This window comes from Trachurus trachurus (assembly GCF_905171665.1).
Source record: "Trachurus trachurus genome assembly, chromosome: 20".
NCBI lineage: Eukaryota > Metazoa > Chordata > Actinopteri > Carangiformes > Carangidae > Trachurus > Trachurus trachurus.
The window spans coordinates 16,001,763-16,018,112 of record NC_139911.1 but is presented as its reverse complement, the minus strand read 5'-3'; the positions used below and the strand labels follow the sequence as shown (position 1 = coordinate 16,018,112).

The following is a 16,350-nucleotide window of genomic DNA, read 5'->3' as shown; positions in this document are numbered from 1 at the left end:
AATGATTTAAAGCGCATTATAACTTAGTTGAACATTTGTAAGTTACTGATATCAGTACAGTATTACTCAGTAATATCATATAGCTAATGTGTGTTATTACAGCTTTGTTTTATTGCCATTATCTTTTGGCACAGTGGACTCACAACTTGCTTACAAGCAACAGCTGTATTTGGTATTTTATCTGATGATTTATGACCTCTGCTTTGAGAATAAAGCTCTTATCTTTAAGAGTTTTGTAAAAGAAAAAAAAAATCCTGATTTATCTAATTTGATTTTATTCCAATTTGTTCTAAATGGCAGTTCCTATGTAGCTGTATCAGATTTTATGGTTAAGTGTCTGACATTGAGGGAGGGGAGAGCACGGTTCATTCCCCCTACAGATCTTTCTTCCAGGGAGCTTTGTGCTGAAAGGTGAAACATCACCCAGGTCTCATGTTGCATACGCTCCAGAGCAGCTTTTCTTCAAGGACCTGACTGTATTGGCTCACTTTAACCTTCCTTCAGCTCTCCCTGCATGTCCTCCCACTCAGGCACCTCCCTGCTGACTCGGTTTGGTTGGATGTCCAACTCCAGGATGCATCCTGGTGGTTCCAACCTTTTTATATTTCTCAGTTATGGAGGCCGCTGAGCTCCACACAAAGCATTAGAAATGGTTTTATACCCTTGTCTTGGTCCAGCCCTCATCACAGCATCACCACAGAGGTCTATTTGAGTTCCTTGGACTTCAGGTCTTGGTTTTGTGACGACATACAGTATGAAATGTAAGACCTTGTATACACAGGTGTGTGCCTTACTAACTATGTGTCCAATCAGTTTAATTTGACACAGGTGGACCCCATCTAGTCTGGCTGTAGCTATAGAAACAACGCCAGGTGTGAAAACATTTGATTAATGACGAGGAGAAAAGAAATGTAACAAAGCTGAGATTAAAAAGTACTGCATAGAAAGAACATCAGGTGTAGGCTACTTTACATCATACACACATATGAAGTAGTCTAATGCATCACATATTATATTAAACCGGTTTCCCTATAGGAGGGGAATAAGTAAAAACTAAAAAAGACTTTTCAGATGTAAAATAGCTTTAACATAGCCTATATACTGTAATTATAATATAAAGTAATATAATATAAATACCCGGTATATAAAAGTAATAAAGCAAAAACAATACAGTGAAACAAAAAACAATATGATAAACTATGGTAAAAGCAAAGAGTCAAAACATTTATATTGTTTTCACATTATTCTTTAGTCATATATTTGTGTATTTATTGTCTGATTCTTTTACTGTCTTTTTATGGCTCTCCTATGACTCCATGTTTCAGAGTCCCAAAACCTCAATTATTTTCAGTCTGTTGACAAAGCCAGACTTTGTTTCTTTGGACGACTGTATGACATCAATATGTTACCACACCCTCAACATCAATGACAACACATGTATTCAGAGGGTCAGCGACAATCACTGCTCTTCTGATATGATTATATGGTCTAAATGCAGTTTGTAGCATGGCCAATGTGATTATATGACCATGGAGACCAAATGTGAATAGGTCCAGATCTTGCCACACCAAGAAACCGTATGGGGGAATTATTGGAAATAAAATGAAAGACTGATTAATGAGTGTTTTCCCCTGTGTTCATTCTGCTTCACTGCTCTGTTTGTGATTTGGCTTAGAGCGCGATAAAAGGAGCAAAATATTACAATGATTTGTTCCAAATGTTTGTGGATGCTGCTTATTTTGAAAAATAAAGTGAACACAAGAAAGTCAGCTTCACTTTCCCATCAGAACATGTGGGCCAAAACTTATTTATTTCAATTTTGTAAGGACTCCTTTTTCTAGCCTTCTCCAGTTCATAATATTGCTCGGTGTCATGGTTAGGGCTGAATATATGACTGTAATGAGATCACATTCATCCAAAGACGACCCCACTATGACAACATCAGTGGGGCCGGGGAGGAGGTGAGGAGAAATCGGCTCAGTTGAAACTCTTCTTACCCAAGACCAAAACTGCCAGCTAAATGTTTGACACTGGTGGTATCCCTTATCCCAAATGAGGCAGTGAGGTGAAGTAACATCCATTCTTCTTTACTGAACCTCCTGAAACAGGAATCTCGATTTGCTCCTGAGCTGGAGAACGAGGACACCAGCTATACTTTGATAGTATGGGTGCCAACAAAGACACATTACAAACCAGAGATGTGTCTGATAGAACGAAGCATAGGACACTTTCTACTTTTATAACAGGCTATCGTCTTCCATTATACAAATATTATTTGATATTTAAATATGCAGTTAGACCAGTGATGATCACATATTGCTCATAGAATGACATGAGTGGGAAATTCAGTCAGAATAAATACACTGTCCACATTTTTCAATGACAGTTGTTGATGTGTCCTCTACAGTCCAGTCAGACCGGTCCTCTGAATGCAGCTCCAGCACATCCAGATACACAGCTGATGAATCCAGGGACCATGAAAGATCCAGTGATTACCATGAGCTGCCTGCAGAGGTGCTGCACTTCTGTTACACTGACTTCCACTTGAGAGAGAGAGGCTACAGTTTTTAGCAGCTTCTATAGAACTGAATCTAGTTATCACATTGAATATAAAAAGTCACAACAGCTGACTGATGACGACACTGAAGTGAATTCCTATAGGAAAAACACTCAGGTCCTTGATGATCATTAAGATTCAGTCCATGCACATTGCAATAGTTGTGTAGATCTTTACTCAGGTAACAACAACCATGTCACATGAGACCTGCACCTATTGTCTTTTTACCTACAGGTGTATGGCAGCTCAGAGTCCCTGTCCCCCAACACACTGCAGGAAGACGAGATCAGAGATGAGGACAAAGTCCCCAAGGACCCAAAGGAACCTGAACACCCAGAGTAAGGAAGGTACCCAGAGTAGGAAAGAATTCAGAGGACTGTAGGAACCAGAAGACTCAGAGGACAGTAACCACCCAGAATACTCCAAAGGGCCAAAAACGACCCAGAGGACTGTAGGGACCATAAGGCCCCAATATAGGTGATTTGTAATTGCACCATCATTTAGATGTAGCTTTATACACCTAATATTGTGTATTATTACATAATTTAATAGAAAGTAGGCCTAGTTTGTTATATCTTATTTGTATATTGTAAAATAAAAAGGTACTGTGTCTTAATGAATGGACAACGGGTCATAGGTGTTGATAACAGGCAGGGTAAAAACACAATAAATGACTTTAATGTGAAACAATAAATCCCCAAACTTTGCTAACATATGATAGCCCTTAGCTGCCACCTCCAGTTAACTGTGTTGTTGGTTAAACAAAGTTTCGTTCTCTTGAGATCAAGAGACAATTAACTCATTAACTTGGGAAATTGAATTTTTTTTTAGTGAGGTGAGCAATTTGGTAGTGACTGGTTGTTCTACTTCATGCCATGAATTGTCATTATATGTAACTCGGGGGACGAAGGAGAGACTTATTTGGTTCTTTAGTGTGCTTACTTACATCCTAATGCTAAACTAAGAACATGAATGTGGTTAACACAGCCTACCACAAACAATGCACCATGACTCATAGCTGTTGGTGTTAGGTTAAGTGTTATAACTTATAAGTGCATGGAATTGAGAAATTCTTGGCTAAATTGTTTGTTAACAGTGATGATCAAAGCTTGACAAGGTCAATGGACAACTTTCAGCTGTAAGTAGTGATGTTCTGTCTAATGCAGTAGCTTTTCAGGACATATGACTGCTCCAAACACAAAGTGTTTGTGTGGGTGTGCAGTCTCCAAATGATACTCCAAACTTTAAATATCCCACAAAATGTAGCTTAAAGTGAAACAAATGACACACTAGCGTTGTGTTTTCCTCTAAATCGTTGTTTCTGTATCAGGCCCACATTTAAGTCCCTCTCTCTGCAGTCACAGATACCACATCACGCGTGCGCAGAGGGGCTCCTCGTTCCCGTCACCCAGGCGAGGTGGGTGGGAGAAGCTGCATCAAGTTACCATCAACAAATATGAAGTAGCGGAAGATGGCTAATATTATTTTCAAAATAAAATTGTGTAACTCTATTGTGACAAAGAGTTCTGTTGTTTTTGTTGCAAAAAAGATGTCCCTACATATTGATGATAATCTGATACAAAATAACCAAATCCTTTATTCAGCCTTCTTATTTTTAAATCATTCATAAAATCTTATAATAAACAATGACTTTTTGCTATACAATATAATGATAACAATTAATTTATGAATTATAAATGTAATCAGCTATTCCTAGTAATAGAAATGGGCCCTTGCATCTTCCAACATACACAGGTAGCATAAAATGGTATCTAATCTCTGGTGCCGATGGTAAGGAGACATGTTACACATGCTGGAGCTACTACATTCATTTAGCTGTAGCTACCCAACCCATGATTTTATGCTACTTTACACATCCACTTCACAAATGTTACATTCATCTTTGTCACTGTGCAGAATATAACCTAAGCGCAATAAAAAAAATACAATTAATAAATTATGAATGTGTATCAGCTTTTTTTTACCTATATAATGTGATTTTAAAATACTTTTGTTAGAGTAAGGATCTGTGTGTAATAGCCTATGTGTTTTGTTTTTTTCATTTTCTTGCATTACATTGTGGGGCACCATTTGTACATTAATACACACATAGACATGGAAATGTTAAAACCACCTTTCCACATTTGCAACTTCTTCATAAAACACAATCAATAAGAGGATTTTGCGTGCAGTCATAGTTTGGGATTTTATGTTGAAAATCTTTCCCGGAAGTTGCGTCTCGACCAGCAGTCAGCTTGACGGTGCCTCGGAGGAGCCTGAGCGCGGCCGAGCAGGAGAGAGTGGCAGTGAATGTGTCTGCGGCAGCGTTTAGCGTTAAAAAACATCAACTACGGCTGAAGAAGAGAGGACCAAACCCCGCTGCAGTTCGAGACGACCTCGGCACCCCGCGGACTATGATAAATTTCACCCAGAGGCTGGTAACGGCGGGCTGTTTTGACGACAAGCGGTTTATTGAACATCTGTAGAGCATAATGAGGGCATCCGCTATTCTTTACGGTGGTTTTTCCTCCGAGGTTTAGTTAGACGCAGAGTGACAGTATTTATAAATGCGTCGCTTTTAGACGTCCTCTCACGGAGTAGACACACCGAGGGGACACAGCCTGCAGATATTTAGTTAATTCCCTCCTCCCATGGCCCCTGGGGAACATTGAAGTCATTTGAGAAGTCACCGGAGAAGAAGACACGTCTTAATCATCTCGATAGTTTTTTTTTTTTTTTTTTTTTTTTACACAGTTTTTGCGAGGAAAAAAAAAATCGACTCTGCTCTGTCCTCCACCAGGCTCCCCCCATCTGCTTTCTTTTTTTTTCCTCCTATTTTTTTTTAAATCTTACATGGTTTTGTCTTTCTGAGCTTTCATCGCCAATAACCCTCCAGTGGGCATTTCCACCCCCCTCCTCCCGTTAAAGGATGCCGGATCAAATATCGGTGTCCGAGTTTCTCTCGGAGACAACAGAGGATTACAATTCCCCGACAACATCCAGCTTCACCACCCGACTGCAGAGCTGCAGGAACACAGTGAATGTGCTGGAGGAGGTAAGGCCACGGTGTCAGCCTGCCTGTGATGGATGGATGGATGGATGGATGGATGGATGGATGACTAATGGATGGATGAATGATTGAAGGCTAAACAACAAAAACTAAATCCACCATGTCAATTGAGCAGTATATTTAAATGATGATAAAACCGTGTTTAATGGAGGGGTGACGTTTAAACACATTCAAGGTTACATGCAGTCAGCCCCTTCATTCAGCTGCTGATGTTTGACAGCACATAGGCCCGGATGCTTTAGAACTATTAGTATTATTCTGCTGCATATCCATCTCCTAACTGCACCTGTTGAGCTGCCTTTTCTATTTCTGTGCATTTCTGATGTTGTACACCTATTCTAGTTCTCCATCAGATGCAATAATGGACATTTCCCCCCACCCCAGGGGAAGGGAGAGGAGGGGAGGGGGGGGGGGGCCGGCTATGCAGAGCACACAGTGTGTGGTAGAGGGTGAACTAACTCTCATCTCGTGTGTTTGCTGCTGCTCTTTCTTGTCAGATATGTAGAGTAATATAATAGAAGTGGGGGGGTTGGATGGTTTTCTTTAGTGCAGGGAATAGGGAGATGTGCACTCAGGCCTGCAGCTCTCTGTGTTCACTATTACATAACTCACAGCTTCAGAACATGCTGCCAGGCTGTAGCAGTGTGCGTGCGTGTGTGCGTGTATGTGTGACACACACAGAGAAAAACCTCTTCTGGTCCCTGGCAGTCAGATCTGGATTGAACTGTTTGCAGATTATAGAGATTCCCTCCTCACACATACACACACACACACACAGGCATAAAAACATATCGGTTTCTCCTCAAAGCAGTGAAATATTGCGAATGAACACACCCAGAGTCGCACTCCGTGATGATGCTGTGTCACCTTTGATTATGTAGGAGGCTACTAATCAGGTCAGGCAGGTGGGCTGTGATGTGTGTGTGTGTGTGATTCCCACTTCCCCTCACCCTCCCTTGGCATCCTTCCTGCCGTGATTGGATAGAGCATCAAACTGGGTGAGCACACACCTTCGCTGTGTGTGTGTGTGTGTGTGTGTCAGTGCCGAAGCATGACCTCATTTCCTGCTTTAAAACACATTTAGCTGCAGACTCGTAGTATTAGGAGGAGTAATGTGTCATTTGAAGCAGAAGCATTGTCCAACTTTTCATTAATGCTCCTTCTAAAGAGATTAATGGAGTTTATTTGTAGCCAAATAACAGAGCAGCTTCCATGCAAATATTATCACAAGCAGGACAGTAACTGCTGAGGGTTTGTTTAAAGGGAGAAAAACATATGTTTAATCCTTTTCTTCAGTGCACCAACAGCCACCAGTCTCGCTCTATCCATCACTACTAACTTCGGTTTCTTTTTTTTTTTTTTTTGCAAGTTTATTATATTGTAGCGATAGAAAATCTCCCCAAAAACAGAGCCAGGGCCGTGTTTACTGTGAACTCGGGGCACACTTTGCGTCTGCTGACTGTAACAAGGAAAAAGGGCTCACATCGTGAATCACCTCTCTGGCTCCGTGCCTCCGAGCCCAGAGAGAGGGAGAGAGAGAGAGAGGGAGAGGGAGAGAGGGAGACTGCAGCAGCACAAACGAAAAACATCTGTTAGAGAAGGGCCGCCATGTGCGCTGAGGGCTTCAGTAGCCGCTCTGGAATTTTTGCACAGAGATCACATGACAAGGAAGACCATTATACTGGCACCGGAGAGCGAGCATCATGCTCTTCGGTGTTTAGACAAAAAGCCAAGATGCCCCCCACCCACACACACACACACACACACACACACACACACACACATAGAAACATCTCATCAGTTAGAGCAGCTCACAGTTGGGATACACCCATCAGACGCCGCCTGAAATCATGAATGCTGTTAGATTAGAGCGTGTTGTATAAAATTCACCTCCCTGTTTGATCCCTGAGTAGAGACCCAGAGAGCCTCTTCTGAGATGCAAAACTGCCTTTGGCATCACTTTGCCTGGAGAGGAGTTTGTTTAAAATGCCCCCGATTTCTGCTGAGCTGCCGAGTTCCTGTCCTCAAACTCGGAGCATTCACCCCCCCTTCACCCTCCTCCCTCCCTTTTTTTTTTCTCCAAGTCATTTCCTTGGTATGTTGACAAGGTAAATTATGCAAAAGTACGGCAGTGAATATTTAATGCTGTAACCTGAGGGGGAGAGTTGACTCCGCAGGAGAGTTGTCATTCTCTGCGTGCTTCCACTGACTCATCTAAGAGTTGCAAAGAAAGGAGGAAAAAAAAAAAGAAGAAGTCCTTGCAGCATCATGTTGTCTTAATTCAGCGCCACACATCAAATACTGATCAATGCATAATGACACAAAACTATTCATGACTCACCACCAGCCTCCATCCTTGGAGCTCTTCTCCCCCCGGAGCAGCAGCAGCAGCAGCAGCAGCAGCAGCAGCAGCAGCAGCGAAGGAGCTCTCAAAGATGTTTACTGTTTATACTTGTATCAGCGCAGAAATATGGAAAACAGCGAGATGAGGAGATAAAGCCCTAAAAATAACCTCTTCTCTTTCTCTGGCCCCGCTGTCTTGATTGCTTGAGACACAGGAGACGGGGGCATTGTGTGTTCTTTGCGTGGGGGTGGCAGACTGGAAGCTGGTTGACGTGTCTGGGTTTTATTTTGGTGACATCTTTGGTGTAAGTCAGTCATTGTTGTGATGTTCTTGTCGTTTTTCCACTGCATTTCCCAGAACAACTATGTTGGATTTTCTGTGGAAGTGTTATAGGCGATTTGGTTCATCCAGCTGCAGGAAAGTATTGCTGCAACTCACTAAACATCAGAGTTATTGATTAATTTTAAAGATGTAGCAGCTAGCAACGGTAAATGCCCTCCTCCTCGTTACAGGAACACACAAAGTCTTAGAATTGGTCGCTCACAGTTTTCATTTACGCTGATATGGAGCAGAGAAAAGCCATAAAATCGACTCAGTAACCCCAGAAATATTTGCTGTTTTTTTAATCTGCACCATATTGAACACATTTTAATTTGTTAATTCGTTCTCTTAGTATTGGATTTCTCAGAACCTTTTGGACAGATTGCCATGAAATTTGCCAACCAGATTCATACCACCGAGGGGTTTTTGATTTTTATGCTCCGTGACCTTCAAGTCAGGTTCACATTTTTTTTGCCTCGACTTCAGGTAAAACATCTAAAATAGGACTTTTTCAGAGAATAATGAACATTTGCTGTCAGGAAATGCAATTGACAGCTTAAACAGCGTTTAACAGTTAAGTGATTAAATTATAATTGATAATTTTCCAGCACTTCCAATTACATCTATTACGCTCTGAACATACATCGGTGTTTGTATTACCTTCTGTGAACCTAAGAAGCACCACAGGCTATGTAATGTAGTAATCAACCCTGAGTTGCCAGTTTATTCCTTACAAGCAGCCAAAGCTAAAGCAGTCTAATGCAACAGTCACGATGGTTATAATGCTCAGTCTTAAGGAGCTAATGACTTTTGTGATATTATTTTCATCAGAGCTGCACTGGTAACCTGATATTTAATCAATTCATTGATTCATTGCAACTATCAAGTTATTATTCAAGGAAAACCACAAACCATTGTCGACTTACATGAGGATTTGCTGGTTATCTTTGTTTTAATCATTGTAAACTGAATATATTTGAGTAATGGGTTATGTGTTGGGGAAAAGAAGACATTTGAAGACTGTTCTTTGTAAACTGAGAGGAAGAAAACTAATCAGAACATTTGGTATTTGCATCTTCAGAATAGTAATACTCTGTGGCAACACTGCAATATTAAGGTACAAAAATATCAGTGCATCTTTAATTTCTTCCATCCATCACAAAGAAGAGCAAACACTACCTGTAAAAAACAAAAAAAACAAAAACCGACCTTGCGGGTTATGTGTGTTGTTCAGCAGCAGGAGTCTGACATTTGCTTATAGGAAAATGTCACAGGTTATTTACTGTAATCCTGCTTTCTCCCATTTTCTCCAATGCGAGTTATAATTAGCAGCAGGCACTTGTTATTCCCCTGTGGGGCATGTATTGTCGCTCGCTCCCTACCCCACAGATGGCACTTTGCGTCACTGGGTTTGCTTTCCTAAACCACACAGAGCCACAGCAGCGATACAAGGGAAACCCTCACTGCATTGGCATTCCTTTGAGCATGCCTCTCACACCACATCACATGGGCCGGACCAGAAAAATGTTGACTTTTCACAGTCATTCTATTCAAGCATGGCTGGGCTTGACCTAATAGGCAGAGGTCTTTTATATGTTTTACTTTTATATAACAAGCCCTTTCAGACCCCGGCTTTTTTAGCTGGAGACGCTGCAGAAGGTTTGATGTTATCCCGCCATTTGAAGAAAGAAAACAGCTGAGTGAGGAGTTTTATTCCAAACCACTGCGTTTTTATATTGGAATGAAAATCATCGCCTTAAGTCTTCATTCTTCGTCTAGTTTGTAGGTTCAAGGAGTGGACTTAACATTCCTGTCATTCTTTTTAAAAGCTCTGCTGTTTATTTACTGTATGTTGCTCCGACTCCTATCAAACGTTGGATCTCTCGCTGTTGAACACACGCTCCTCTGTAATCAGCTCTGTGAAGATTTTAACCACTTGTGATGGTGCAAAGCAAAGGCATTTGTGTTGATTGATGCTGGGTTATGCATATTAAAGCTGCTGGTGTCGATGATGGTGCAATAGGAAGTGAAACAGAAACGTGGCGTTTGAGCGTTCGGTGTTAGCTTTGGTGGTCAAATCAGCAGTCAGTGTCATATTAAATTTTTCTTTGCAATTCTGGTCATTAACTCTTTCATTCACTCTCTATGACTCCTTACATTTAATTCTCACAACTTGACACAATAAAAGGTCAGAGTAGTGGATTTCCCATTTACCACAGGGATCTTACAGTAAGTTGCCTCCACTGTGATCACATAGCCTACTCATAATACTGCCGATTAAGACAAAGTATGGAAGGGAACATTCAGATATGAGAAGCTAGGAACAGGAAATAAATCTAGTCATTGAAGCTCTTAAAGACCACATTTAGGAGCTATGTATTGAATAATGGGCATTTGGTTTCCACAATGTAATCCTCGATGGAATCAATCTGCATCAAAGCAGCAAACGCCATTATTCAATCACTGAAAGGTTAGATGATGTCTAAATATGTCTGCCAAAAATAAAACTGTTTTGAACATTAATGAGAACAAATGAGAAACATAAAGTACTAAAGAGAAGAATATCACTGAAGAGAAGGCTGTATCCAGGCCACAGCTCCTCCAACAGACATTAAAACTAGTAGCTAGATAAGAAAACTGTATGCTGTGTTTTTTTCTCTATCATAAACAGCCATTCTGGTATTTTTACAAGCTATCCGCTCCACATTTGTGTTGATTCACAGAAGCGTTGTTGTTTGACCTTGAGTTGAGATTCAGAGCAGAGAGTAAAACATACACTATTTGTTAATTATCATAGCTGCAAGTTGTTTTTCTGAAAAAGTGCCTGAGGCTTTAACCTTCATGACATGTCATGTGACCCTGTCTCATGTCATGTCCACCAGTAAGGACTGGAGAGAAAACAGATAACCCTTCTTCTATAATCTCAGAGGACTGTTGCACTGGAAAATACCTGAATCTCCAATGAAAAAAAACAACCTGACTATCCAGTGAAATGAGTGATATTCATGTAAAGGAAGTTTCATTTTCACTTTTTTTGTCACAGCTGTCACAGCTGCATGGAGCCTGTATTCTGTCACATACTTAATTAACACTGAATACATTTGTGTGCCATGTGGCAAATGTTGCGTAATGTTGAAAATAATGAATATCATTCATCATTCATTATTTTGTCTGTGAAACAAGCAGTCTTTGCTTGATAAGTTTGATATTTTGGATCACCTTTAGTAGGCCTATCTCCATCACCACAACTGAGGCAAAAACAATGAATAATTCACAAGGATGAGATGGTTTTTAAAAAAAAAATCATACGTGACTTTACATAACAAAACTGAGTGGTGGCTATTTAAGGCTTCATTCTGCAACATTTGCGACTGAGGAGCACAGCTGCATGTGTCAAGATTAAATTATTAATGAAGTTATGGCCTTTTATTCATCATTTGTCCCTCATGTCACCAAACCCAGTGAATCATACTGTGTGAGTGAATGGGAGCATTTTTTGTCCCCTGGCACCACGGCACATGACGTCTTGCTCCAGTTAAAACAGCACTGTAAAAAGAAAGCAGCTTAAATGGTCATTTCCAAGATTCTTGGTCTCAGTGTTGATATTTTAGGTGCCAAGTAAGCAGGTGTCAACATTGTGTAACCAATCTGTCATAGACCTGCTTTTCCAATTTAGTACTTAACCAGCTGTAATTACACTGACGCACAGTATTGGTTTTATAATGCTGAGTTGGGCTGAAAAAATAAGAGACAGGAAGTTGAAGTGGCAGAAATTATAAAAGTTTTGGGAGACTTTAATTTTGATAATGCCCCCACTGCTCCTACCTACTTTAGCTATTTCTCTGTGCTAACAAGTGCAGCTAGTTCAGTGTAGGATATAGAGCTTTATTTAGCTGTGGGACAACCTGCTAGCTTAGCTGCTACTAGCTTTATGCACTACATAGCTTTATGCTGCTATAGCTTAGCTGCTACATATCGTCATACTGCTACATAGCTTAGCTGCTACATAGCTTTACTTCTACCAGAGAATTTAATATTGTCGTAGACTGGCTCTGCTTCTACATAGTTTAGCTGCTACATAGCGTCATACTGCTACCTAGCTTAGCTGCTACATAGCTTTATACTTCTACATAGTTTAGCTACATAGCTTTATACGTCTACATAGCTTTATGCTGCTGTTTTTTGATGTGATGATTGACTCTCTCTGTGAAAACTGTTGGCACAATATGTTGTTGTTGCAACACCGTATACCGACTTTCTGTCTTGTCGCCTATTTAGGCTATTATGGACTTGCACTAATATAGTGCTTTTATTTGCATTTACTAGGCCCCTACTGGTTGAATTTTGCTAACAGGTGTTTCTGCTATGGGTGGAAAAATAATGCTATAATTTAGTAGTTTTAGTAGCTTAAGCAGCTAACTACATCCCCCAAAGTGATTTTAGATTTGAATAGATTTTAGATTTATTTGTAAGACTGTTGTGCTAAGCTTCATTGGTTTTAGCTTGGTGTTACAAAACGGCAAATGGATGTAGCTGAAAAGAATGAAACTCTTGAGTTATTATGGAAAGTATGTGGAGCACAGTTACAACAGATCATCACAGAAATCACTCCAGGAATGCAACGATTATTACAGAATGATGATAGCTACATCAAATAAAAGAGCAGCCAAAGGATGGGAATCTAGCTCTTAAATCCACCACCACCACTAGGCCTACCACCCCGAAAAAATACTAACAAACCTTGGAGCCATTTTCTAATTTGTCCTCTGCCTCCCACAGCAGGAGGTGAGACTGTGTTGTGTTGCTTGTTTGTCGGCTTGTTTGCCGTCTGTGGCTGAAATCTGATAATCGGTCTGTGGGCCACAGCTGTTGGCCTACCTTCCTGCCACAGCTGCACTGCGTATATCATCAAGGGCTATTAGCCGGCAGCGGATTAGCCCCGGACCCAGACTCTGCTCCGGCACTCTGATCCCCCCTGCTCTTCGCCCAGAATTAGGTGAGGAAGAGTGGGTCAGTGTTCACATCTGTCTGCTGCCGTTCTCACACGGATGGATGGCGTTAAAGTCTCCCCTCCTCATCGACAGCCATTTTAATCTGGGATGGGGCGCAGCATGCTGTCAGTGACGTTAGGATGCATTACATGAGGAATTTAGTTGCAAATAATATCAGCTTTCAAGTGATGTTTTCGAACTATTCATTCTGTATTTTTATTTCCAATATTACTAGGCTACAATTCCTATTTTTGTTTCAGGGTTGAGCCTATTTATTGTTGGGCCTAGACTAGAAATATCCCAACAACAATAGAAAGGACTGGATTTGACACAGTGTTAAATGACTGTAGTTCAGCCATAACAAGCAGCCACAGATCGTCTTCATCCTCCTTCATTCGCCTTTTGTGTTTGTTTGTCTTTTGTGATTATATCAGCGCAGTGGTAACACTGTTGTTCTCAAGGATGGCCCTGCAGAGCCAGGAGACAGCGTTGTCCTGTGACGGCTGGCTGTCTTGTAGTGTCCTAAGGGGTAAACAGTGCATCTCTGTCTGTGCTTGCTTTCTCTGTGTTAGCCCCTGGACTGTCTCTATGTGTGTGTGTGTGTGTGCGAGTGTGCGTATACCAAAGCCGAACAACATGGTGCAGCCTTTCAATGTCGAATCTGAATGCTACCTTTCTCAGAACAGCCCAGGGCCTGCTGAGATCATTCAAGCTTGCATGAAAGGCCTTGATGGTCCTTCAAGACGAGTTGTTTACACCTTGTCCCAGTGCCATTTAATGTCATTGAAAAGTGTTAGCTCACCTTTTCTACACCATGACAGTAGCTGTCAGAGCAGCTATCACGCTGAAAACGGGTAAATCCAAGTGTAAATGGGCAGTTCCATGAGTGGTAAAAAGCTTTTGTTACAGTAGTTGTTGCAGTAAAGGCTGTGTTTGTGTTCCTCTCTATGTCCAGTTGCTCAAATGTCTGGACATCCAAATGGCCTGTGGGAGTGGATACACCTGTGGTTTTGGAATAGCTGCTCTCTCACCCAGCACAGTCCCATAAAGTGTGAAATCTGAGACTCCTCTGCAGAAAAACTTCAAGGAATGCCATAAAGCGCTCTGCAGAGTCCTCGCCTGTGACTTTGGCTGAGGACTCATGGCTGGTTCAGGAACGTTACTCAGCCTAGAAAAAAAGAAAAATAATGTTACTTCTCCTTGTACATGTGTATCAAGGGAGCACATTCCTTGGCGGCGTGCCCTAAAGATTTACAATGCGGGCGGCCTGTTGGTAGGAAGTGTAGCTGGCAGACTTATCAACTGATCAATGATAAGCGAAAGATTAGTGATAAAAGCTTGAAGTAGTTTATTTTAGTTTTGCCTTGATCGACCTACACAACGCTGCTCTGTTACAAAAAAGACAAGTCTTGCTCTTTTGCCAAGTCATCTGGTGTAGCAATTCTCCTCTATTATGTAATGACTGATCAAACACCAGCACTCGACATGCTCGGTTTTGATATAATGAGTTTATCATTGTTTGACCTCTACTGTAGTGGTTTCAACTTCAAAAACAATGAGAGAAGATAAGTCAGTCATACTGTAGTTCGGGGCCATAAATAACATTACTGCTGTCATTGATGAATCATTACAATTTTTTCTAAGTTTAAATTAATTGTCTGCTGCTAGCTATTAGTAAATCGTGCCTTTTATCCCAGCGTTGACAAGTAATCATTGAGTAAGTCAAAAAGAGGAAATTTAAATGCCAACAGTTCCATGATGAAGAAGGAAGGAAGGAAGATCGTGTTACTGTATGTGACCAAAAGCTCCTGAACATCTACTTCTGTTTTTTGCTTTTTTAATCCAACGTGAAGAATCCATCACTATCTCAGTCTCACCAGTTTGTCATGTCTTGATTCTGTATCAGATAATGACACAAACTTCCACATGTCGTCATATTTGATGGTTTCCCTCAGGTGGTTTCACATGTTTGAGGTTTGTGGGTTATGAAAACTCACTTAACTTCTTTTTGAACCGGTAGTTCAAAAGATGCCTCTGAGTGATCAAATCAATGTAACTGTGTTTCCAAAGAAACTGCTTGCTTGTCTGAAGTTTTTTTTTTTTTTAGTATAAATGAATGTTTTTGTTTGTTGGTTGTTGTTAGTTGATTAATTGTGTTTTTTTTATGATGGAGGAACATTAGTTTGCAGCTGTTCTTATACATTTCGTGCTTCAGTTTGCCATGTGACTATGTTGTAGTAAACTGAATATTTGGGGAGTTTGGCCTATTCACCGGGCAAAACAATTGAGTTTCAGATGCCACCATTGACATTTTTCACTATTTTCTGTCTTTTTTATTGATCAAACAGATTAGGAAAACGAGAGAAAGAAAAGAGAAAGTGGTTATGGCAGTTTTTGTGGTTCAGATTTCAAACAGACAGTTTTTTTCACCGAGGAGGATGCTCGCTGTCGTTTATTAATCATCAGCGCAGTGAGTTCCTCCCACTACTCTCCTGTTGACGGTTGTTAATAATCAGAATAATCCAGCAGCTGCTGCATGTGAATAATTGCTTCCTGAAGGGTAAACATAATACACATAAAGGTATGCTGCTTGTTTGATGTTCGGGGAGTATATAGTCCGTTGCAGCTCGTGTGTGGGCGTAATGGTGAAAACATGCACGATGCATCACAACAAGTGGTGGGCTGAGCGAGAGCAAAGCGTCGCAGAGGAAAGCTGTCAAGTCATGTGTGAACGCACGGTTTGACTCTTCACCCCGGCGGCTCACGTGCACCTCAGTTGCTGCTGCTGCTGCACAGTCTCTCCAGAGATGAGCTGCAAAGATTGGGGATCCTCGCAGCTCAGAGAGTTGGCTCCATCCACAGTGTGGCCTCTGCAAACCCACCGCAGACGAGCACACAGCTGAGCAGCTCATTTTTCTCTCTGGGAGGCCAGAGCTGGAAGCTAATGGCCTCAATATATAATGGAGTAATCTCTGACTTGTATTGACTTCTCTTTGTGGTCAATGACATTAGCAGGTCAAGATTTGCCTAACAGATACAGGCCTGTATCGGACTCTATGTCAGAGGA

General features: G+C 41.1%; 1 protein-coding gene across 1 annotated transcript in view; it reads left to right on the top strand.

The window, feature by feature from the left end:
* The first annotated feature begins 5,403 nt into the window (after positions 1–5,403).
* asap1b (ArfGAP with SH3 domain, ankyrin repeat and PH domain 1b) overlaps positions 5,404–16,350 on the top strand; it is a 60,399-nt gene continuing 49,452 nt past the window's right edge. Inside the window, exon 1 of the mRNA XM_083995923.1 lies at positions 5,404–5,612. Within this exon, the coding sequence (XP_083852049.1) occupies positions 5,487–5,612 (126 nt within the window). The 5' untranslated portion in view covers positions 5,404–5,486. The remainder of the gene's footprint in view (positions 5,613–16,350) is intronic.